The sequence below is a fragment of the Mustelus asterias genome, unplaced genomic scaffold (genome assembly GCF_964213995.1).
Source record: "Mustelus asterias unplaced genomic scaffold, sMusAst1.hap1.1 HAP1_SCAFFOLD_1728, whole genome shotgun sequence".
Taxonomy (NCBI): domain Eukaryota; kingdom Metazoa; phylum Chordata; class Chondrichthyes; order Carcharhiniformes; family Triakidae; genus Mustelus; species Mustelus asterias.
Window position 1 is genome coordinate 6,548 of NW_027591673.1, and position 25,512 is coordinate 32,059.

At 48.7% G+C, this 25,512-nt stretch overlaps 1 protein-coding gene across 1 annotated transcript; it reads left to right on the plus strand.

The window, feature by feature from the left end:
• The first annotated feature begins 1,751 nt into the window (after positions 1–1,751).
• Positions 1,752–25,512, plus strand: LOC144488630 (glycerol-3-phosphate dehydrogenase [NAD(+)], cytoplasmic-like). Its single transcript, XM_078206696.1, has 8 exons — positions 1,752–1,786; positions 2,015–2,192; positions 11,766–11,906; positions 13,612–13,786; positions 15,565–15,677; positions 18,237–18,470; positions 21,916–22,022; positions 25,253–25,512. Exons 1-8 carry the CDS (start codon positions 1,752–1,754, stop codon positions 25,347–25,349), a joined length of 1,080 nt encoding a protein of 359 aa, XP_078062822.1. The 3' UTR covers positions 25,350–25,512.

Consider the following 25,512-nt stretch of genomic DNA (forward strand, 5'->3'; position numbering starts at 1 on the left):
ACTCACCCCACCGCCCCACTCCCCATTGGTATGGCTCGTCAACCTTGAGAGGTTCCATTCTGAACCTTTAAATCAGAAGGTTCTGGGTTGAAGTCCCACTCCAGGAACTTGAGACACAAATGCAGACTTGACACTTGACACTCAGAGATGCTGTCACGTGTTTGCCCTCTTCGATGAATGTTAACCACCCCATGGCACTATTTGGAAGAAGAGCAGGCCACAATTGGAATATAATGTTCAATTCTGGTCGCCGCACTACCAGAAGGATGTGGAGGCTTTGGAGAGGGTACAGAAAAGATTTACCAGGATGTTGCCTGGTATGGAGGGCATTCGCTATGAGGAGAGGTTGGAGAAACTCAGTTTGTTCTCATTGGAACGACGGAGGTTGAGGGGAGACCTGATAGAAGTCTACAAGATTATGAGGGGCATGGACAGAGTGGATAGTCAGAAGCTTTTTCTCCAGGGTGGAAGAGTCAATTACTAGGGGGAATAGGTTTAAGGTGCGAGGGGCAAGATTTAAAGGAGATGTACGAGGCAAGTTTTTTACATAGAGGGTGGTGGGTGCCTGGAACTCGCTGCCGGGGGAGGTAGTGGAAGCGGATACGATAGTGACTTTTAAGGGGCGTCTGGACAAATACATGAATAGGATGGGAATAGAGGGATATGGTCCCTGGAAGGGTAGGGGGTTTTAGTTCAGTCGGGCAGCATGGTCAGTGCAGGCTTGGAGGGCCGAAGGGCCTCTTCCTGTGCTGTAATTTTCTTTGTTCTTTGAGTTGTCCCTGGTATCCTGCGCAGTATTTATCCCTCAATCAACATCGCAAAAAACAGATGATTTGGTCATTGTCACATTGTGAGAGTTACAGTGTGTAAATTCCACCCTACAACAGAGACCACACTTTAGAAAGAATTTATTAGCTGCATTGTTGCTTTGTCCTGTGATTGTGAAATGCAAGTCATTCATTTCTGGAGCTGCCGTCTCTCTGTGTACCACTAGGTGGCACAGTGGTCAGTACTGCTGCCTCACAGCGCCAGAGTCCCAGGTTCAATTCCCAGCTTGGGTCACTGTCACAAGTAGGTTTACATTAACACTGCAATGAAATCACTGTGAAATTCCCCTAGTCGTGGTGACTCAATTCCCAGAGTGGGATTCAAGCCCAGAGCTTCTGGCTGAGAAGGAAGGACACTACCCACTGCGCCACAAGACCTCCTGTAGACCCTCTGTAAAACCGCACTTATTCCTCTGTCAAACCTCCTGAGTGTCACCTCAAGACGTCCCTTAAAAGTCACTATCGTATCCGCTTCCACTACCTCCCCAGCAGCGAATTCCAAGCATCCACCACCCTCTGCCTCGTACATCTCCTTTAAACCTCAGACGAAAGGGACGATCCTTTAAAACAGAGATGAGGAGGAATTTCTTCAGCCAGAGGGTGGTGAATCTGTGGAACTCTTTGCCGCAGAGGAGGCCAGGTCATTGAGTGTCTTTAAGACAGAGATGGATAGGTTCTTGATTAATAAGGGGATCAGGGGTTATGGGGAAAAGGCAGGAGAATGGGGATGAGAAAAATATCAGCCATGATTGAATGGCGGAGCAGACTCGATGGGCCGAGTGGCCTAGTTCTGCTCCTATGTCTTATGGTCTTACGGTCAAGGGTTTTGACGGTTGTCAGATGAGAGGGATGGACATTTCAGGGAAGCAATCCAAACAGCGTTAATGCAGTTCAAAGGAGTGAGGCCTAGGCTTCGTGCGTGGCATGCTCACCTCTGAATCAGGAGGCAATGGGCTCAGGTGAGCACATAATCCAGGCGAGCGCTCCAATGAAGTCCTGAGGGAGTGCCGCACTGTCAGAGGTACTGCAATGCCATGAATTACAACACTTTGGAAGTACTTCCTCAGCTGTGAAGCGCATTGGGACATTGTGAGGTTGCAATAGGTGCTCTGTAAATGCAAGTTATTTCTTCTTTTGTTCTCTTATAAATTTGAGTCGTTATTTTTTTCCCCTCCCTTTCCTCACAGGGGATCGGCCGTCGGAAAAATCGCTGGAGAGAACGCGGCCAAAAGTAAGAGATTTGACAACACGGTGAGCATGTGGGTGTTTGAAGAGATGGTGATGGGCAGGAAGCTTACGGAAATTATAAATACAGACCATGAGAACGTGAAGTATCTGCCTGGATACAAGCTGCCAGCCAATGTGGTAAGTGTTGTTCAACTTTAACTGGAGAGAATACAACCAGTTAGGAGAGGGGAGACATGGAAGGACCCCAGGTGTACTTCTTTTCTCTTTCTCGAATACTTTGGTGTCCATTTTGGAGCCTGGGAGGCCGTGAAGAATTATTTCAATGCGCAAATTCATTAACACATTAATTAGCCTTTACCTCATGACCAAGGCCGATGGTTTACCCATTCCAGATGTTAAGGACAGCTCTTTGTAAACCTCCACAAATCCTGGATTAGAATTTAAAACATTTGAATAGGTAGACAAACCAGTGATATTAAATTGTCTGGGCTTCCGGGATGGGTTACCAAGGCTTGGGGCCTGGTGATAGCCATGGACACCCCCTGGGGCGGCACAGTGGTTAGCACTGCTGCCTCACAGCGCTAGAGACCGGGTTCGATTCCCGGTTTGGGTCACCGTCTGTGTGGAGTTTGCACATTCTCCCCCGTGTCTGCGTGGGTTTCCTCCGGGTGCTCCAGTTTTCTCCCACAGTCCAAAGATGTGTGGGTTAGGCGGATGGTCATACTAAATTGCTCCTTAGTGTCTAAAAATGTGCAGGTTAGTTGGATTGGCCATGCTAAATTGTCTCTTAGTGTCCAAAGATGTGTAGGTTAGGGGGATTGGCCATGCTAAATTGTCTCTTAGTGTCCAAAGATGTGTAGGTTAGGGGGATTGGCCATGCTAAATTGTCTCTTAGTGTCCAAAGATGTGCAGGTTAGGTGGATTGGCCATGCTAAATTGCCCCTTAGTGTCCAAAGATGTGTAGGTTAGGTGGATTGGCCATGCTAAATTGCCCCTTTGTGTCCAAAGATGTGCAGGTTAGGTGGATTGGCCATGCTAAATTGCCCCTTTGTGTCCAAAGATGTGCAGGTTAGGTGGATTGGCCATGCTAAATTGCCCCTTTGTGTCCAAAGATGTGCAGGTTAGGTGGATTGGCCATGCTAAACTGCCACTTTGTGTCAGGGGGACTAACAGGGTAAAATATGTGGGGCTATGGGGATGGGGGCTGGGTGGGATTGTGGTCGGTGCAGACTTGATGGGCCAAATGGCCTCCTTCTGCACTGGAGGGATTCTATAAAAAAAAAGCCCCAAGGAATGACTCTTGGGCCCAGTTACCCAACCAATTTGTTCACAACCTCAGGGTCCTGAGCGCAACTTCCGACCGCATGTTCACGCCATCCCCACCACCATTAACCTCCGCTGCCGTAACATTACCCATCTGCGCCTCTGTTTCAGCCCATCTGTTGCCGAAACCTTCATCCAGTGCCTTTGGAACCTCAAAATGCAGCCATTCCAATGTTTTCCTGATTGGCCTCCCCGTCTTCCATCGACTTTAGCTCATCTAAAACATTGCTGCCCAAATCCTAATCCACGCTAAATCCCACTTACCCCTGTGTTCACTGTCCCACATTAACTCCCAATACAACAACGCCCTCAATTCATCAAATCCTCTCATTTTCCCTGGATTCAAATCCTGCCACCCCTCCCTATCTCTGTCATTTCCTCCAGTTCCACAACCCTCCCGGGATCTCTGCGCTCCCCCAATTCTGGCCTCCTGAGCATCCCTAATTTTAATCACTCCACCAATGGTGGCCACGTCTTTGGCTGCCTGGGCCCTAAGCTCTGGAATTCCCTCCCTAAACCTCTCCACCTCGCTTTCCTCCTTTAAGATGCTCCTTAAAAATCCATCCCTGGGGGCCAAACGCTTGGTCACCCATCTTAATATCTCCTTATGTGGCTTGTTGTCAAATCTGGCTTGCAACCCTCCTGTGAAACCCTTGGCTAAAAGCACTATCGAAATGCAAGTTGCTAAGGATGATGGGAAATTCCGCAGTATGGACTGTGCCAATCTTGTCAATGTTCTCCCCCCCCCCCACCTCTCCTGAAGGAAAGGTGTCTCTGGAAAGCAGAAAGGGAAGGGGGAGACCGACTTGGCTGCGGGCTCATAAGGCCCACAGTGCCCTACTCTGACAGACAATTTAGCACGGCCAATGCACCTAACCAGTACGTCTTTCGGACTGTACTGCCAGAGATCGCGGAAGGTGATCGAGTGGATGGGTACAGTTGAAGACGAATGGGACCAGTGGTGTTCCGCAGGGCTCTGTACTGGGGCCTCTGCTATTTGTGATATATATATAAATGATTTGGAAGAAGGTGTAACTGGTGTAATCAGCAAGTTTGCGGATGACACGAAGATGGCTGGACTTGCGGATAGCGAAGAGCATTGTCGGGCAATACAGCAGGATATAGATAGGCTGGAAAATTGGGTGGAGAGGTGGCAGATGGAGTTTAATCCGGATAAATGCGAAGTGATGCATTTTGGAAGAAATAATGTAGGGAGGAGTTATACAATAAATGGCAGAGTCATCAGGAGTATAGAAACACAGAGGGACCTAGGTGTGCAAGTCCACAAATCCTTGAAGGTGGCAACACAGGTGGAGAAGGTGGTGAAGAAGGCATATGGTATGCTTGCCTTTATAGGACGGGGTATAGAGTATAAAAGCTGGAGTCTGATGATGCAGCAGTATAGAACGCTGGTTAGGCCACATTTGGAGTACTGCGTCCAGTTCTGGTCGCCGCAGTACCAGAAGGACGTGGAGGCGTTAGAGAGAGTGCAGAGAAGGTTTACCAGGATGTTGCCTGGTATGGAGGGTCTTAGCTATGAGGAGAGATTGGGTAAACTGGGGTTGTTCTCCCTGGAAAGACGGAGAATGAGGGGAGATCTAATAGAGGTGTACAAGATTATGAAGGGTATAGATAGGGTGAACAGTGGGAAGCTTTTTCCCAGGTCGGAGGTGACGATCACGAGGGGTCACGGGCTCAAGGTGAGAGGGGCGAAGTATAACTCAGATATCAGAGGGACGTTTTTTACACAGAGGGTGGTGGGGGCCTGGAATGCGCTGCCAAGTAGGGTGGTGGAGGCAGACACGCTGGCATCGTTTAAGACTTACCTGGATAGTCACATGAGCAGCCTGGGAATGAAGGGATACAAATGATTGGTCTAGTTGGACCAAGGAGCGGCACAGGCTTGGAGGGCCGAAGGGCCTGTTTCCTGTGCTGTACTGTTCTTTGTTCTTTGTTGGGACCCTGTTGTCCTGTTGAAGGCAGATGGCAGGAGCACAGGAAATGGAGCAAAAAGGTTGGAGGGAAATCTTTGCCAAGGTTAAAGCTCTGTGGTGGAAAGTGGAGCCGTCACACAAGATGCAACAGAGATGGAGGAATGGCTTTCCAGGAAAGCAGAGAGGGAAGAACCACAATCGAATAACACTGGGATTGCTATAGCCATCAACCGAGCCACATGTAAGTATTTTGGAATTGGGCAGGATTTGATTTGATTTATTATTGTCACATATTGGGATACAGTGAAAAGTATTGTTTCTTGCGCGCTATACAGACAAAGCATACCGTTCATAGAGTACATAGGGGAGAAGGAAAGGAGAGAGTGCAGAATATAGTGTTACAGTTACAGATAGGGTGTAGAGAAAGATCAGCTTAATATTTGATTTGATTTATTATTGTCACGTATTGGGATACAGTGAAAAGTGTTGTTTTTGCGCGCTATACAGACAAAACATACCGTTCATAGAGAAGTAAAGGAGAGAGTGCAGAATGTAGTGTTACAGTCATAGCTAGGGTGTAGAGAAAGATCAACTTAATATTTGATTTATTATTGTCACATGTATTGGGATACAGTGAAAAGTATTGTTTCTTGCGCGCTATACAGACAAAGCATACCGTTCATAGAGTACATAGGGGAGAAGGAAAGGAGAGGGTGCAGAATGTAGATCGGGTGTAGAGAAAGATCAGCTTAATATTTGATTTATTATTGTCACATGTATTGGGATACAGTGAAAAGTATTGTTTCTTGCGCACTGAACAGACAAAGCATACCGTTCATAGAGTACATAGGGCAGAAGGAAAGGAGAGGGTGCAGAATATAGTGTTACAGTCATAGTTAGGGTGTAGAGAAAGATCAGCTTAATATTTGATTTGATTTATTATTGTCACATGTATTGGGATACAGTGAAAAGTATTGTTTCTTGCGCACTATACAGACAAAACATACCATTCATAGAGAAAGAAAGGAGAGGGTGCAGAATGTAGTGTTACAGACATAGCTAGGGTGTAGTGAAAGATCAACTTAATATTTGGTAGGTCCATTCAAACGTTTGATGGCAGCAGGGAAGAAGCTGTTCTTAAGTCGGTTGGCCCCTCGATTTGACGTGACCTTTCTAATCCAGATGCTGTCAGACCTGCTGAGATTTTCCAGCATTTTCTGTTTTTGTCTCCCATCCATTGACTCTGTCTACACTTCCCACTGCCTCGCAAAAGCAGCCAGCATAACCCCACGCACCCCGAACATATGGCCCCACCATCGGGAACATTCTTTCTGAATCTACCCTGTCTAATCCTGTTAGAATTTTATAAGTTTCTATGAGATCCCCTCTCACTCTTCTAAACTCCAGTGAATATCATCCTAACCAACTCAGTCTCTCCTCATATGACAGACCTGCCATCCCAGGAATCAGCCTGGTAAACCTTCGCTGCGCTCCCTCTAAAGCAAGGACATCCTTCCTCAGATAAGGACACCAAAACTACACACAATACTCCAGGTGTGGCCTCACCAACGCCCTATACAATTGCAGCAAAACATCCCTATCCCTATTAGTTATGAGGAGAGATTGGACAATCTTGGTTTGTTTTCACCAGAAAGACGGAGACTGAGAGGCGACCTGATAGATGTTTACAAAGTTACAAGGGACACGGATAGAATAGATAGTCAGAGTGGTCGAGTCAGGGAGAATGAGAGAATAATTGACATGAGTTATAGGCAACTAGTTACACCGGGGCATCGGGAGGAAGACACGTGGGTCACAGTTAGGAGGAGTAAAGGTCAGAAGGGTAACGTACCAGAGAGCACTCCAGTGGCTGTCTCTCATAATAGGAAGGGCTCGGCGACAGGTGTGAGAGGGGAGGGGAGTGAGCAATTAGAGGAGGGGTCACCTGTGGTTGTCCCCCTCCAAAACAAGTATATTGTTTTGGATAGTGTGGAGGAGGATGACTCTCCAGGGGTAAGACACAGTGACCAGGTCACTGGCACACAGTCAGGCTCTGTGGCCCGGAAAGGAAAGAGAGGGGTTAGGAGAGCGATAGTGGTGGGGGATGCGTCGGTTAGAGGCACGGACAGGCGATTCTGTGGGTGCCAACGGGACTCCAGGATGGTAGTCTGCCTACCTGGTGCTGGAGTCATGGATGTCTCCGAGCGGATAGGAGGCATATTAAAAGGGGAAGATAAAGAAACAGATGTCATTGTACACATTGGTGCAAATGACGTAGATAGGAAGAGTAGGGGGGTCCTACGAGAGCAATTCAGGGAGTTGGGAAATAGGCTAAAAAGTAGGGTCACTAGGGTGGCCATCTCTGGGCTGCTCCCAATGCCTCGTGCCAGTGAGGCTAAGAATAGGGAGTTAGTAAAGTTGAATGCTTGGCTAAAGGACTGGTCCAGGAGGGAGGGCTTCATTTTCCTAGATCAATGGGAAGTTTTCAGGAGAGGCTGGCACCTGTACAAGAAGGACGGGTCACAACTAAGTTGGAAGGGCACGAATATCCTGGCTGGGAGCTTTGCTAGTGCAGTTCGGGGGGGTTTAAACTAGTATGGCAGGGGGGAGCGGATCAAAATATTAGGTCTACAAGTGTAGAGGCTGGGGACGAGCTTGGGGCTGGGACAAGGCTGGCAAAGAAGAAGAGCACTCTGGGGGAGGATGACCTCACTGGGCCTGGAGGTCTGGAGTGCTTATACTTCAATGCAAGGAGCGTAGCAGGTAAGACAGATGAACTTAGGACCTTAATGCTCACGAGGAATTTGGCTGTGGTTGCGGTGACAGAGACTTGGTTGAAAGAGGGACAGGACTGGCAGCTGAATATTCCGGGGTACAAGTGTTTTAGGCGAGACAGAGGAGGGGCCAAAAGAGGTGGGGGAGTAGCAGTATTAGTTGGAGAGCATATTACAGCGGTGCAGAGGGAGGACAATTCAGAGGGGTCGTGTAACGAGTCACTCTGGGTGGAGCTTAGAAACAGGAAAGGCGCAGTCACTATGTTGGGGGTATACTACAGGCCCCCCAACAGCCCAAGGGAAGTGGAAGAACGGATATGTCAGGAGATACTGGATAAGTGCAGGAAAAATAGGGTTGTTGTAGTGGGAGACTTCAATTTCCCTGGTATAGACTGGAAATCGCTGAGAGCAGGGACTCTGAATGGGGAGGAATTTGTAAAATGCGTACAGGAGGGTTCTTTGGAACAATATGTAGATAGCCCGACTAGAGAGGGGGCTATACTGGACCTCGTACTGGGGAATGAGCCCGGTCAGGTCTTCAAAGTTTCGGTAGGGGAACATGTGGCAAATAGTGACCACAATTCTGTTAGCTTTAGGATAGTGATGGAAAAGGATGAGTGGTGTCCCAAGGGTAAGGTGTTGGATTGGGGGAAGGCTAACTTTAGTGGGATTTGGCAGAAATTGGCAGCTCTTGATTGGGAGAGGCTGTTTGAGGGTAAATCCACATCTGGCATGTGGGAGTCTTTTAAGGAACAGTTGTTAGGGCTACAGGACAGGCATGTGCCTGTTAAAAAGAAGGATAGGAAGGGTAGGATTCGAGAACCGTGGATAACCAGGGAAATTGAGGGACTGGTCAAAAAGAAAAGAGAGGCGTACGGTAGGTCCAGGCAGCTAAAAACGGAGGGAGCTCTGGAGGAGTACAAAGAAAGTAGGAAAGAACTCAAACGGGGAATTAGAAGAGCAAAAAGGGGTCACGAAATGTTCTTGGCAGACAGGATTAAGGAGAATCCCAAGGCATTTTATTCATACGTTAGGAACAAAAGGGTTGTCAGGGAAAAAATCGGACCTCTCAGGGACAAAAGTGGGGAATTATGCTTGGAGCCCAAAGAAGTAGGGGAGATCCTAAATGAATACTTTGCGTCGGTATTCACAAAGGAGAGGGATGTGTTGACTGGGAGTGTCTCGGAGGGGAGTGCTGAACCGTTGGAGAAAATCTCCATTACAAAGGAGGAAGTGTTAAGGTTTGTTAGAGAATTTAAAGACTGACAAATCCCCAGGGCCTGATGGAATCTATCCAAGGCTGCTCAGGGAGACGAGAGATGAAATCGCTGGGCCTCTGACGCAAATCTTTGTCTCGTCACTGGACGCAGGTGAGGTCCCAGAGGATTGGAGGATAGCTAATGTGGTCCCGTTATTTAAGAAGGGTAGGAAGGATAACCCGGGTAATTATAGACCGGTGAGCTTGACGTCCGTGGTGGGGAAGTTGTTGGAGAAGATTCTTAGAGATAGGATGTATGCGCATTTAGAAAGGAATAAACTCATTAACGATAGTCAGCATGGTTTTGTGAGAGGGAGGTCATGCCTCACTAACCTGGTGGAGTTTTTTGAAGAAGTGACCAAAATGGTTGACGAGGGAAGGGCCGTGGATGTCGTCTATATGGACTTTAGTAAAGCGTTTGACAAAGTCCCTCATGGTAGGCTGGTGAAAAAGGTTGGATCTCATGGGATAAAGGGGGAGGTGGCTAGATGGGTGGAGAACTGGCTTGGTCACAGAAGACAGAGGGTGGTAATGGAAGGGTCTTTTTCCGGCTGGAGGCCTGTGACTAGTGGTGTTCCGCAGGGCTCTGTATTGGGACCTCTGCTGTTTGTGATTTATATAAATGATCTGGAAGAAGGTGTAACTGGGGTGATCAGTAAGTTTGCGGACGACACAAAATTGGCAGGACTTGCAGATAGTGAGGAGCATTGTCAGAAGCTACAGAAGGATATAGATAGGCTGGAAATTTGGGCAAAGAAATGGCAGATGGAGTTCAATCCTGATAAATGCGAAGTGATGCATTTTGGTAGAAATAATGTAGGGGGGAGCTATACGATAAATGACAGAACCATAAAGGGTGTAGATACGCAGAAGGACCTGGGTGTGCAAGTCCACAGATCCTTGAAAGTGACGTCACAGGTGGAGAAGGTGGTGAAGAAGGCATATGGCATGCTTGCCTTTATAGGATGGGGCATAGAGTATAAAAGTTGGGGTCTGATGTTGCAGATGTATAGAACGTTGGTTCGGCCGCATCTGGAATACTGCGCCCAGTTCTGGTCGCCACACTACCAGAAGGACGTGGAGGCTTTGGAGAGAGTACAGAGGAGGTTTACCAGGATGTTGCCTGGTATGGAGGGGCTTAGTTATGAGGAGAGATTGGGTAAACTGGGGTTGTTCTCCCTGGAAAGACGGAGGATGAGGGGAGACTTAATAGAGGTGTATAAAATTATGAAAGGCATAGATAGGGTGAACGGTGGGAAGCTTTTCCCCAGGTCGGTGGTGACGTTCACGAGGGGTCATAGGTTCAAGGTGAAGGGGGGGAGGTTTAACACGGATATCAGAAGGACATATTTTACACAGAGGGTGGTGGGGGCCTGGAATGCGCTGCCAGGCAAGGTGGTGGAGGCGGACACACTGGGAACGTTTAAGACTTATCTCGACAGCCATATGAACGGAGTGGGAATGGAGGGATACAAAAGAATGGTCTAGTTTGGACCAGGGAGCGGCACGGGCTTGGAGGGCCGAAGGGCCTGTTCCTGTGCTGTTTTGTTCTTTGTTCTTTTTCCCAGGGTAGGAATGTCAATTACGAGGGGATATGGGATGAAGGTAAAAGGGGGAACGTTTAAAGGAGATGTGAGAGGCAAGTTTTGTACACAGAGTGTGGGGAATGCCTGGAACGCGCTGCCAGAGGAGGGGGTAGAAGCAGATACATTAGCAACGTTTAAGAGGCGTCTGGACAGATACAGGAATGATGTGGAGATGCCGGCGTTGGACTGGGGTGAACACAGTAAGAGTTTTAACAACACCAGTTTAAAGTCCAACAGGTTTATTTGGTAGCAAATGCCATTAGCTTTCGGAGCACTGCTCCTTCGTCAGATGGAGTGGAAATGTGCTCTCAAACAGGGCACAGAGACACAAAATCAAGTTACAGAATACTGATTAGAATGCGAATCTCTACAGCCAACCAGGTCTTAAAGATACAGACAATATGGGTGGAGGGAGCATTAAGCACAGGTTAAAGAGATGTGTATTGTCTCCAGACAGGACAGCCAGTGAGATTCTGCAAGTCCTGAATAGGCAGGGAATCGGGGGATACGGACAGAATATAGGGATACGGACCATGTGGAGGGAAAAGGGCCTTAGCTCAGAAAGGTGACGTGTGGGAACAGGCTTAGTGGGCCGAAGGGCCTGTTCCTGTGCTGTACTGGTCTTTGTTCTTTGAGATATGTTAGTTTGTGGTGTGAATAACCTCACTCTGCAGATATTTCTATTGGCAAAGACAGAACTCACCTTGACAAGGTGATTGATGGCCGGTAGAGACATGATGGGCCAAAGGGCCTCTTTCTGTGCTGTAGAATTCTATGACTCGAATTAAGTCACTGGTGAATTGGGTCTGTTCTGTGTATATTTGCCAGCCCTGGATGTCACTTATTCGCTGACGTTTGTTGTCCAATCTGTTTAGATTGCAGTGCCCGACCTATTGGATGCAGCAAGAGATGCAGACATCTTGGTATTTGCTGTGCCACACCAGTTCATCAGACAGACCTGTGATGAGTTGAAAGGTCACGTCAAGCCTTCCACTATTGGTGTCTCTCTTATTAAGGTACAGAGTGATCCTGGACTCATACGCCAGATCCTCCTTTCTTTCCCCTCTTGCACTCTCTCCCCCCTCCCCATCACTCTCTTTCTTCTGTCCCCCACCTGTTTTCTCTTTTCCCTTTTTGTGTTCTCCATGGTGTCCAGCATCTCCCCGAGGCTCCTCAGACAGCACCTTCCAAATCCGTGACCGCTACCCTCCAGAAGGACAAGGGCAGCAGATACCTGGGAACACCACCACCTGGAAGTTCCCCTCCAACTCACTCACCATCCTGACTTGGAAATATATCGGCCAGTCATTCACTGTCGCTGGGTCAAAATCCTGGACTTCCCTCCCTAACGGCACTGTGGATGTACCTACACCACATGGACTGACTGATGTCCAATCACAATCCAGGAACTCCCTCCCTAACAGCACTGTGGGTGTACCTACACCACATGGACTGACTGATGTCCAATCACAATCCTGGAACTCTCTCCCTAACAGCACTGTGGGTGTACCTACACCACATGGACTGACTGATGCCCAATAACAATTCTGGAACTCCCTCCCTAACAGCACTGTGGGTGTACCTACACCACATGGACTGACTGATGCCCAATAACAATTCTGGAACTCCCTCCCTCACAGCACTGTGGGTGTACCTACACGACATGGACTGACTGATGCCCAATAACAATTCTGGAACTCCCTCCCTAACAGCACTGTGGGTGTACCTACACGACATGGACTGACTGATGCCCAATAACAATTCTGGAACTCCCTCCCTCACAGCACTGTGGGTGTACCTACACCACATGGACTGACTGATGCCCAATAACAATTCTGGAACTCCCTCCCTAACAGCACTGTGGGTGTACCTACACGACATGGACTGACTGATGCCCAATAACAACTCTGGAACTCCCTCCCTCACAGCACTGTGGGTGTACCTACACCACATGGACTGACTGATGTCCAATAACAATCCTGGAACTCCCTAACAGCACTGTGGGTGTACCTACACCACATGGACTGACTGGTGTCCAATAACAATCCTGGAACTCCCTAACAGCACTGTGGGTGTACCTACACCACATGGACTGACTGGTGTCCAATAACAATCCTGGAACTCCCTAACAGCACTGTGGGTGTACCTACACCACATGGACTGACTGATGTCCAATAACAATCCTGGAACTCCCTCCCTAACGGCACTGTGGGTGTACCTACACCACATGGACTGACTGATGTCCAATAACAATCCTGGAACTCCCTCCCTAACAGCACTGTGGGTGTACCTACACCACATGGACTGACTGATGTCCAATAACAATCCTGGAACTCCCCCCCTAACAGCACTGTGCGTGTACCTACACCACAGGGACTGACTGATGTCCAAGAACAATCCTGGAACTCTCTCCCTAACAGCACTGTGGGTGTACCTACACCACATGGACTGACTGATGTCCAATAACAATCCTGGAACTCCCTAACAGCACAGTGGATGTACCTACCCCACATGGACTGCAGGGGTTCAAGATGGCGGCTCACCACACCTTCTCGAGGGGCAATTAGGGATGGGCAATAAATGCTGGGACCAGCCAGCGACGCCCATGAATAAAAGGTTTGGTACAGAAACCGTGGGCCGAATGGCCTCCTTCTGTTTCTGCTTTCCTTTGTATTCTGCAAATAATCATTAAATCTGGTTCTTCAATGTGATTTGCCGCAGGGCTTTGACACTGGATTGGATGGTCTGAAGCTGGCATCTGACGTGATCCGGGAGATACTGGGGATTGAAGTCACTGTGCTGTCGGGAGCCTGTCTGGCCAGTGAAGTAGCAGCTGAGAAATTCTGTGAAAGCACTATTGGTAACGCCACCCAGTCACCTCCCACTCGGTCAAAGGGTATCGGGACAGGGCACGGGAGCTGCAACCTCCCTCGGTGACACAAAATGGTGGCCCACCATGTTGGCCCCCAGTGCTCACAAACACTCTCTGGCCTCGGCCATGACAATGGGATTGGGCGGTGGGCGGGCAGGGGCGCGGGAGACACAGATAAGGGAGGCCTACCTTGCCTCATCCCACCAGAATGTCCCACAGTCGCCCCCTTCTCTGCATCCAAAGGAAAGTCGCCATAGTCCCAGATGACTGTTGGCCCTTTTGAGGGGCTGATTGGTGGTGATTGTGACCTCAGGACCACCGCACTTCAGACAAGGTCAAGTTTGAGAAGGTGGGGCCTTCATGAATAACCTCAGCCAGTACGGGGATGGAACCCGCTTTGCATCACGAGCCAGCCATACAGCCAACTGAGCTAAACTAACCCCGACTGAACTAACCAACCCCATGTAGCTGTCCGTCGAATGATTGGTCATCTACTGCCCCAGCCATTCCACATGTTCCAAAGTTTGCTGACATTAGGCCTTGTGTGGTTACCATGTTATACTTCAGAATTCAGAGTGACAGGGTGGATACGGAGAGATTGTTTCCCACTGGCTGGGGAATCTAGAACACGGGGGAGGGAGGGCACAGTGTCAGGATATGGCGTCGGCCATTTTGGACTGACATGAGGAAAAATTTCTTCACTCAAAGGGTTGTAAGTCTTGGGAATTCTCTCCCCCAGAGGGTCTGGGTGCTCCATCATTGAATAGATTTAAGTTTGAGATAGAGAGACTTTTGATCTCTTGGGGAATTATGGGATATGGGGAGTGGGCGGGAAAGTGGAGTTGAAGCCCAGGATCAGCCATGATTGTATTGAATGGCGGAGCAGACTCCACCATTGTCTAATGCTGCCCCTATTTATTATGTTTCATGTTGATCTTTTGCATCTTGAATTTGAGGTGTCCTTCTTTTAGGATTGGATTGCGCAGTCTCTCTCCTCCCTCACACTAAGGGGTCTGTCTCTGTGGGTTTTGTTGGAACTGCCCCCAAGCCATGGATGGTCTCCCCTGGTGAACAGAACTGACCACGGTGCTCCAGATATGCTATCCTCTGACTTATACATTCTCCCCGTGTCTGCACGGGGTTCCTCCGTGTGCGCCGGTTTCCTTCCACACTCCAAAGATGTGCGGGTTAGGTAGATTGGCCATGCTAAATTGCCCCTTAGGGTCCAAAGATGTGCAGGTTAGGTGGATTGGCCATGCTAAGTTGTCCCTTAGTGTCCAAAGATGTGTAGGTTAGGTGGATTGGCTATGCTAAATTGTCCCTTAGGGTCCAAAGATGTGTAGGTTAGGTGGATTGGCCATGCTAAATTGTCCCTTAGTGTCCAAAGATGTGCAGGTTAGGTGGATTGGCCATGCTAAATTGCCCCTTAGTGTCCAAAGATGTGCAGGTTAGGTGGATTGGCCATGCTAAGTTGTCCCTTAGTGTCCAAAGATGTGTAGGTTAGGTGGATTGGCCATGCTAAGTTGTCCCTTAGTGTCCAAAGATGTGTAGGTTAGGTGGATTGGCCATGCTAAGGGGATTAGCAGGGTAAATATGTCGGGTTACAGAAATAGGGTCTGGGTAGGATTGTGGTCGGTACAGACTCAATGGGCCGAATGGCCTCTTTCTGCACTGTAGGGATTCTATGATTTTATAATCGTGCTGTATTAACATACCTCTGGAATGTAAACAGCAAAGTGAGGTGAGGCCAGCTATGTTTACCCTTTTTCAGTTAACTTTGCCTGACCTCTTCTCCTGAACAGGAGCTGCAGACATTGCACACGGAAATGTTTCAAAAGAACTGCTGCAGACTCGAAACTTCCGGATCCGGGTGGTGGAGGAGGTGGACACTGTGGAGATCTGTGGGGCCTTAAAGGTAGGCCACACTCTCTTGCATGTGCTTTGGTGCCTTTGTTATTTTAATTTTTTGATTGTGTCTTCCTCCTGCAAACTCAACCATGTACTCCATGGATTACATTTCGAAGGCATACATGTTCATAGAATCCTTCAATGCAGAAGGAGGCCATTCGGCCCATCAAGTCTGTACCGACAACAGTCCCACCCAGGCCCTATTCCCGCAACCCCACATATTTACCGTGCTAATCCCCCTGACACGAAGGGACAATTTAGCATGGCCAATCAACTTAACCGACACATCTTTGGACACTAAGAGCAATTTATCATGGCCAATCCACCTAATCTACACATCCTTGGACACTAAGGGGCAATTTAGCATGGCCAATCCACCTAACCTACACATCTTTGGACACTAAGGGGCAATTTAGCATGGCCAATCCACTTAACCTACACATCTTTGGACATTAAGGGGCAATTTAGCATGGCCAATCCACCTAACCTACACATCTTTGGACACTAAGGGCAATTTAGCATAGCCGATCCACCGAACCTACACATCTTTGGACACTAAGGGCAGTTTAGCATGGCCAATCCACCTAACCTGCACATCTTTGGACACTAAGGGCAATTTAGCATGGCCGATCCACCTAACCTACACATCTTTGGACACTAAGGGGCAATTTAGCATGGCCAATCCACCTAACCTGCACATCTTTGGACACTAAGGGCAATTTAGCATGGCCGATCCACCTAACCTACACATCTTTGGACACTAAGGGCAATTTAACATGGCCAATCCACCTAACCTGCACATCTTTGGACACTAAGGGCAATTTAGCATGGCCGATCCACCTAACCTACACATCTTTGGACACTAAGGGGCAATTTAGCATGGCCAATCCACCTAACCAACACATCTTTGGACACTAAGGGCAATTTAGCATGGCCGATCCACCTAATCTACACATCTTTGGACTGTGGGAGGAAACCGGAGCACCCGGAGGAAACCCACGCAGACACGGGGAGAACGTGCAAACTCCACACAGTCAGCCGAGCCGGGAATTGAACCTGGATCCCTGGAGCTGTGAGGCAGCAGTGCGAACCACTGTGCCACCGTGCCACCCTTTTCAAAGGGCCAAAGTGCTCCTCCTCCATGTTTTTAGTTGATGAATTAAGTACTTGACATGACTGTAAATCTCCCAGCTTCAGTCACTGACCCGGGCGGGACGAGGTGAGGGAGGGCGATGGGCTTAAAGCCAACCGGGTGACTCACTTGTCCAGTCAGGAGGTGGCAAAATGGCCGCCCACAGGTCCCCTAGGTTGCGAATGCAGGAATGCCAGCCCAGATGTAGTTGGAGGTTTCCAGCCTACGTAACTGTGTCACTGAGTTGTGATCACTTTTCTTTCCATTGTAAATTATTCACAGCTAAATGCAACTGAAACAGCCGCTGCGACAGACAATTGCCTGCTGGGTGGAAAAAGACTCCTTCCCAGGCACTCCTACCCTGTTGCCTTTCATTCGGAAAGTTATCTCTGTGGCCATCATCCACTGACGATGGCACGAACTTTAACCTGATCAAAGCCACTGTGCATCAGCGTGGCTCAGGTGGTCTCACTCTTGTCTGAGAGTGATTTGAGTTATTATTGTCACATGTATTGGGATGCAGTGAAAAGTATTGTTTCTTGCGCGCTATACAGACAAAGCATACCGTTCATAGAGTACACTGGGGAGAAGGAAAGGAGAGGGTGCAGAATGTAGTGTTACAGTCATAGCTAGGGTGTAGAGAAAGATCAGCTTAATATTTGATTTGATTTATTATTGTCACATGTATTGGGATACAGTGAAAAGTATTGTTTCTTGCGCACTATACAGACAAAGCATACCGTTCATAGAATACATAGGGGAGAAGGAAAGGAGAGGGTGCAGAATGTAGTGTTACAGTCATAGCTAGGGTGCAGAGAAAGATCAGCTTAATATAAGGTAAGTCCATTCAAAAGTCCGACAGCAGCAGGGAAGAAGCTGTTCTTGAGTCGGTTGGTACGCGACCTCAGACTTTTGTATCTTTTTCCCGACGGAAGAAGGTGGAAGAGAGAATGTCCGGGGTGCATGGGGTCCTTGATTATGCCGGCTGCTTTGCCGAGGCAGCGGGAAGTGTAGACAGAGTCAATGGATGGGAGGCTGGTTTGCTACATTCACGACCTTTTGTAGTTTCTTGCAGTCTTGGGAGGAGCCATACCAAGCTGTGATACAACCAGAAAGAATGCTTTCTATGGTGCATCTGTAAAAGTTAATGAGACTCGTAGCTGACATTCCAAATTTCCTTAGCCTCCTGAGAAAGTAGAGGTGTTGGTGGGCTTTAGTGACATTAAAGCAGTACTTTCACAAGCACTTTGAGGTGTGCTGTGAGGGGGCCCTGTGAGATCTCATATAAATGCGATATTGTCTTTCTGTCATATTACTTGACCAGTTTGGTCAGTGATTCACTGGAATTGTGGGGAATTCGGGCCTGCTCTGTGTGTCTGACCGTTTGCTAATGCTCCACCTGCTCGCGCCCCTGTTTTTTTCCCCCTCTTTTAGAACGTGGTTGCAGTGGGGGCTGGATTTTGTGATGGACTGGGCTGCGGGGACAACACAAAGGCCGCCGTGATCCGGCTGGGGCTGATGGAGATGATTGCCTTCGCCAGGCTGTGCTGCAGGGGCTCGGTTCAGCGCTCGACCTTCCTCGAGAGTTGCGGGGTGGCGGATCTCATTGCCAGCTGCTACGGGGGCCACAACAGGAAAATCGCTGAGGCCTTCACGGTAACGGGAAAGGTGAGGGGGAAAACAGCTGGATCCCTCGACTCCAACCACTTCCCCACCCCAAAACCTAGACCCCGCAGCTGGTAGCTACACCAGAATGACCCAAATCCCCATATCTCCTGGGGACACCCCATTCCACAGGCTCCAGCCGCTTTTGGGTACCTCCTCCATTTGGCCAACAGTGAATGTTGACTGGCTATCTCCATGCCTACCTTATGCTGCCAACATGGACTCAGTGGGCCGAATGGCCTTCTGCTGTGCCATCATGACTCTAGATGACATTTGACAGTGGGCACTGTGGTTATTTCTTCCCCCCTCCTGGCCCAGGGAAATTGTGGCCTACCATAATCCTTGGCTATAGGTCACAATAGATGGGGCCTCCTATTTAAAGGCAGATTGTGACCATTGGCACTGATAATCATTAGCTTTGAATTTCTGCGTCTCTTACTCTTTTTATTCAACATGGAATGTGGGCATCGCTGGCATTGCCCATTAAGAATTGCCCTTAAACTGAGTGGCTTGCGAGGCTTTTTCAGAGGCAGTTGAGAGTCAACCACATTGCCGTGGCTCTGGAGTCACATGTAGGCCAGACCAGGTGAGGATGGCAGATTTCCATCCCTAAAGGACATTAGTGAACCAGATGGGTTTCTAAAACAATCAGTGATAGTTTTATCGCCACCATTACCGAGACTAACTTTATATTCCAGAATTCAATGAATTTAAATTCCACCAACTGCCATGGTGGGATTTGAACACCTGTCCCCAGAACCATAGAATCCCTACAGTGCAGAAGGAGGCCATTCAGTCCATCAAGTCTGCACCGACTCTCTGTTCGAGCATCTTATCCAAGCCCACCCCCTCTGCCCTATCCCCATTACCCTGCTCATTTACAATGAAAAATCCACCTAACTGACACATCTTTGGACACTAAGGGGCAATTTAATTTAGCATGACCAATCCACCTAACCTGCACACCTTTGGATAGTAAAGGACAATTTAGCATGGCCAATCCACCTAACCTACACATCTTTGAGCACTAAGGGACAATTTACCACGGCCAATCCACCTAACCTACACATCTTTGGACACTAAGGGGCAATTTAGCATGGCCAATCCACCTAACCTGCACATCTTTGGACACTAAGGGGCAATTTAGCATGGCCAATCCACCTAACCTGCACATCTTTGGATAGTAAAGGACAATTTAGCATGGCCAATCCACCCAACCTGCACATCTTTGGATAGTAAAGGACAATTTAGCATGGCCAATCCACCTAACCTACACATCTTTGGGCACTAAGGGACAATTTACCATGGCCAATTCCCCTAACCTGCACATCTTTGGACTGTGGGAGGAAACCGGAGCAGCCGGAGGAAACTCACGCAGACACGGGGAGAACGTGCAGACTCCACACAGACAGTGACCCGAGGCCGGAATTGAACCCAGTTCCCTGGCGCTGTGAGGCAGCAGCGCTAACCACTGTGCTGTCCTATTAGCCTGGGCCTCTGGATTACTAACCCAGTGACATTACCACGATGCTACTTTTGTAAGCATCTTTTGTGATTTGGTGGTTGGAAATTTATTTTATTATGCACTCAGGGGATGGAGGGCCTTCTCCCGACAGGAGGTGTCCCATTCTCCACACGGTCCACGGCCTGGTGTGGAGATAACATCCGTTTGAAACGGCAAAGCTGTTCTGCTGAGGCACAGCCTAACCACGAGGGCACAGTTTCATGGCTGCTAGCGTCCTGTTGGTGCCTCACTGAAACGGCCGCCCTCTAGTGGTTGTTGGTAGGGATTGTCGCAGGCTGAGAAGAGAGTCGGGGCCCCATCAGAATCAAACACCTCCATTCCTCATCCGATTGTTTGTTGAGTATGAGAGCATAAGAAGCGGGAGCTGGATTAGGCCCCTCAAGCCTTCTCTGTCATTCAACATAATCGACCTGAACAAAACCTTCTCACCTTATCCCCTCATCCCTCAATTCCCTTCACACCCAACAATCTATTGACCTCTGTCCTTTGAAAATCAGGCTCCCGGGTGTTCGAGGATCTGAGGGTTTGAGGTACTGAATTGAATGACGGAGGGGCTGAGAGGAAGTCCACCAGGATCGGGAGCTGTGACTGAGGTCCCCCCTCCTCTCGCACCCAAATTAACAGCTACCAAAGCCAATGGTGTTTGCACTGATTGAAACATATCATGGAGCCAGCTGAGGTGACACGGCGGCACAGTGGTTAGCAGTGCTACCTCACAGCGTCAGGGACCCGGGTTCAATTCTGGCCTCTGGTGACTGTCTGTGCAGAGTCTGCATGTTCTCCCCATGTCTGCGTGGGTTTCCTCTGGATGCTCCGGTTTCCTCCCACAGTCCAAAGATGTGCAGGTTAGGGGGATTGGCCATGCTAAATTGCCCCTTAGTGTCCAAAGATGTGCAGGTTAGGGGGATTGGCCATGATAAATTGCCCCTTAGTGTCCAAAGATGCTTAGGTTAGGCGGATTGGCCATGGTAAATTGTCCCTTAGTGTCCAAAGACATGCAGGTTAGGTGGATTGGTCGTGCTAAATTTCCCTTTAGTGTCCAAAGATGTGCAGGTTAGGTGGATTGGCCATGCTAAATTCCCGTTAGTGTCCAAAGATGTGCAGGTTAGGTGGATTGGCCATGCTAAATTGCTCCTTAGTGTCCAAAGATGTGCAGGTTAGGCGGATTGGCCATGGTAAATTGTCCCTTAGTGTCCAAAGACATGCAGGTTAGGTGGATTGGTCGTGCTAAATTTCCCTTTAGTGTCCAAAGATGTGCAGGTTAGGTGGATTGGCCATGCTAAATTCCCGTTAGTGTCCAAAGATGTGCAGGTTAGGTGGATTGGCCATGCTAAATTGCTCCTTAGTGTCCAAAGATGTGCAGGTTAGGTGGATTGGCCATGCTAAATTGCCCCTTAGTGTCCAAAGATGTGCAGGTTAGGTGGATTGGCCATGCTAAATTGTCCCTTAGTGTCCAAAGATGTGTACGTTAGGTGGATTGGCCATGCTAAATTGCCCCTTAGTGTCCAAAGATGTGCAGATTAGGTGGATTTGCGGGGTAAATGCCTGGGGTTAAGGGGATTGAGTGAGAGTTGGGCCTGGGTGAGATGCTCTGTCGAAGAGTCAGTGCAGACTCGATGGACCGAATGGCCTCCTTCTGCACTGTTGGGACTCTGTGATTCTGTGACAGTGTTTAAATCACGGGTAGATAGTTTTCTGATCGATAAGGGAATTAGGGGATATGGGGAGCAGGCGGGTAAGTGGAACTGATTCGCTTCAGATCAGCCATGATCTTGTTGAATGGCGGGGCAGGCTCGAAGGGCCAGATGGCCTACTCCTGCTCCTATTTCTTATGTTCCCTTAGCTGAAAAGAAAAAATAATCTCAAGTTGACCTGAATGAATTTGTTTGGAAGTTCACAGTGGAGTTGTGTGTCCTTATTCAGACTATTGCACAGTTGGAAGAAGAGATGCTGAGCAGACAGAAGCTCCAGGGACCGCGGACAGCGATTGAAATCAATCGCACTCTCCAGCTTCACAACCTGGTCCACAGGTAAGTGTTGTGCAGGCACACTTCACACGTACAGACACTGCCCACCCTGTTTACTCCTTCCTGAACAACACACAGCAAAGAGCCAGTGTAGCCATCGTTTCTCTAGAACTGCACTGCAGAAGGAGGCCATTCAGTGAGTATCAAACGAATCTGCTCAATCTCTCAGGGAGGCGATGGCCTAGTGGTATTATCGCTAGATTATTAATCCAGAAACTCAGCTAATATTCTGGGGGCCCAGGTTTGAATCCCGCCATGGTGGAATTTGAATTCCATTTTTAAAAATCTGGAATTAAGAATCTACTGATGACCATGAAACCATTGTCAGAAAAACCCATCTGGGTCACTAATGTCCTTTAGGGAAGGAAATCTGCCATCCTTACCCGGCCTGGCCTACATGTGAAGCAGAGCCACAGCAATGTGGTTGACTATCAACTGCCCTCAGGCAACTAGGGATGGGCAATAAATGCTGGCCAGATAGCGACCCCCATGTCCCACAACTGAATAAAAAAAAACAGAAGGGCATATTTTTCTTTTGTTCTTCCTGAGGCGAGAGGAATACAAACTTAGGGGAGAAGGCCACTTCTTGCAGTCTGTTGAAGGGGATGCCATCATTTTGTGCGTCCATAACCTACGTCATTTTTTTTCTTCTGTGAACTTTGCCCTCACCATGGTGAAGGATGCTGGGAGTGGGAAATGGAACACTTGGCATTTTGGAGACCCAGGCTCCACACAACTATGCCCAGCTCATGTCTAACCTCGCTCAATGCAGAACAAAATGCCCTCTACACTGCCCCAATAGTGCGCCTACCTGCAACCTCAGAGTCAACACTTTTCCATTTCCCATTACGACCATCATAGGAACATGAAATGGCCGGCTTAGTACCAATGTGGGATCCTTCCTACACATGCACAACCAGAAGAAAGGCAGCACGGTAGCACAGTGGTGAGCACTGCTGCCTCACAGCGCCAGGGACCCGGGTTCGATTCCCGGCTTGGGCCACTGTCTGTGTGGAGTTTGCACATTCTCCCCGTGTCTGCGTGGGTTTCCTCCGGGTGCTCCGGTTTCCTCCCACAATCCAAAGCTGTGCGGGTTAGGTTGATTGGCCATGCTAAATTGACCCTAGTTTGGAGGGTTTTAGCTAGGGTAAATACGTGGGGTTCCAGGGATAGGTTGGGATTGTTGTCAATGCAGGCTCGATGGGCCGAATGGCCTCCTTCTGCACTGTGGGATTCTATGATCTGGAATGCGCTGCCTGAGAGGGTGGTGGAGGTAGGGTAAAGCAAGGCCGACTAAAGGAAATTGGATCATTATCTGAAGGGAGGATTTGCAGGGTTATAGGGAAAAGATACGGGGCGGGATTTTCCAGCCGTGCTTGCCCCAAAACCGGAAAATCCCATCTGAGGTCAACAGACCTTTGCGACGTCCTCTCCCCCCACCTGCTATGATTCCCGTGGCGGGTGGGATGGAAAAACTCCCCCCACTATCTGAATCACGTTCACGGAGAACAAAAGAGGGCAAATGACCTGAACCACTCTATGAGTCACTTCAGAGGGCATTTAACAGTCACATGTGGGCCACACCAGGTAAGGGTGGCAGAATGTCTTCCCCAAAAGGAAGATCAGATGGCTTTTTACAACAATGCCTTTATTGACACTAACCTTTGAACTCCAAATTAATCAACTGAATCTAAATTCCCCCAACTGCCACGGTAGGGTTTTAACACGGGGCCCCTGGATCGTGAAGTGTGGTCTCTGGATGACTAGCCCAGTAGCATAACCAAGATGTAAAGTAAAGTTTATTTATTATTGCCACAAGTAGGCTTACACCAACACTGCCATGAAGTTACTGTGAAAATCCCCCCGTCACCACACTCCGGCGCCTGTTCGGGTACACTAAGGGGCAATTTAGCATGGCCAATCCACATAACCTGCACATCTTTGGACACGAAGGGGCAATTTAGCATGGCCAATCCACATAACCTGCACATCTTTGGACACGAAGGGGCAATTTAGCATGGCCAATCCACCTAACCTACACATCTTTGGACACTGAGGGGAAATTTAGCATGGCCAATCCACCTAACCTGCACATCTTTGGACACTAAGGGGCAATTTAGCATGGCCAATCCACCTTACCCAAAACATCTTTGGACACTAAGGGGCAATTTAGCACGGCCAATCCACCTAACCTACACATCTTTGGACACTAAGGGGCAATTTAGCATGGCCAATCCACCTAACCTGCACATCTTTGGACACTAAGGGGCAATTTAGCATGGCCAATCCACCTAACCTACACATCTTTGGACACTGAGGGGAAATTTAGCATGGCCAATCCACCTAACCTGCACATCTTTGGACACTAAGGGGCAATTTAGCATGGCCAATCCACCTAACCGGCACATCTTTCGACACTAAGGGACAATTTAGCATGGCCAATGCACCTTACCCAAAACATCTTTGGACACTGAGGGGCAATTTAGCATGGCCAATCCACCTAACCTACACATCTTTGGACACTGAGGGGCAATTTAGCATGGCCAATCCACCTAACCTACACATCTTTGGACACTGAGGGGCAATTTAGCATGGCCAATCCACCTAACCTACACATCTTTGGACACTGAGGGGCAATTTAGCATGGCCAATCCACCTAACCGACACATCTTTGGACACTGAGGGGCAATTTAGCATGGCCAATCCACCTAACCTACACATCTTTGGACACTGAGGGGCAATTTAGCATGGCCAATCCACCTAACCAACACATCTTTGGACACAAAGGGACAATTTAGCATGGCCAATCTACCAAGCCTACACGTCTTTAGACACCAAGGGGCAATTTAGCATGGCCAATCCCCCTAACCTGCACATCTTTGGGCACTAAGGGACAATTTAGCATGGCCAATCCCCCTAACCTACACGTCTTTAGACACCAAGGGGCAATTTAGCATGGCCAATCCCCCTAACCTACACGTCTTTGGACACCAAGGGGCAATTTAGCATGGCCAATCCACCTAACCTACACATCTTTGGACTGTGGGAGGAAACTGGAGCATCCGGAGGAAACCCACGCAGACACGGGGAGAACGTGCAAACTCCGCACAGACAGTGACCCAAGCCGGGAATCGAACCCGGGTCCCTGGCGCTGTGAGGCAGCAGTGCCAACCACTATGCCACCGTGTTACCGTAACCCTCTTTGATTGTGTTAATTCTCCATTCCTTTCCAGATTCCCTCTGTTCACTGCTGTGTACCAAATCTGCTACGAATGCAAACCAGTCTCCGAATTTATCCTGTGTCTCCAGGACCACCCAGCACACCAGTAATTAACGCGATGCCAAGGGAGCAGACAATGGCGGGCTTTCGTAGACATTAAAGTGATGGAATACAAGCGTGTCGAAGCTGTGCTTGTCTGAGGCACTAAAGTGTTGGCAATTCTTGCATTTGCTTGCACAGAAAGAGGCAAGTTGTCGCTTTAGTTATATATAT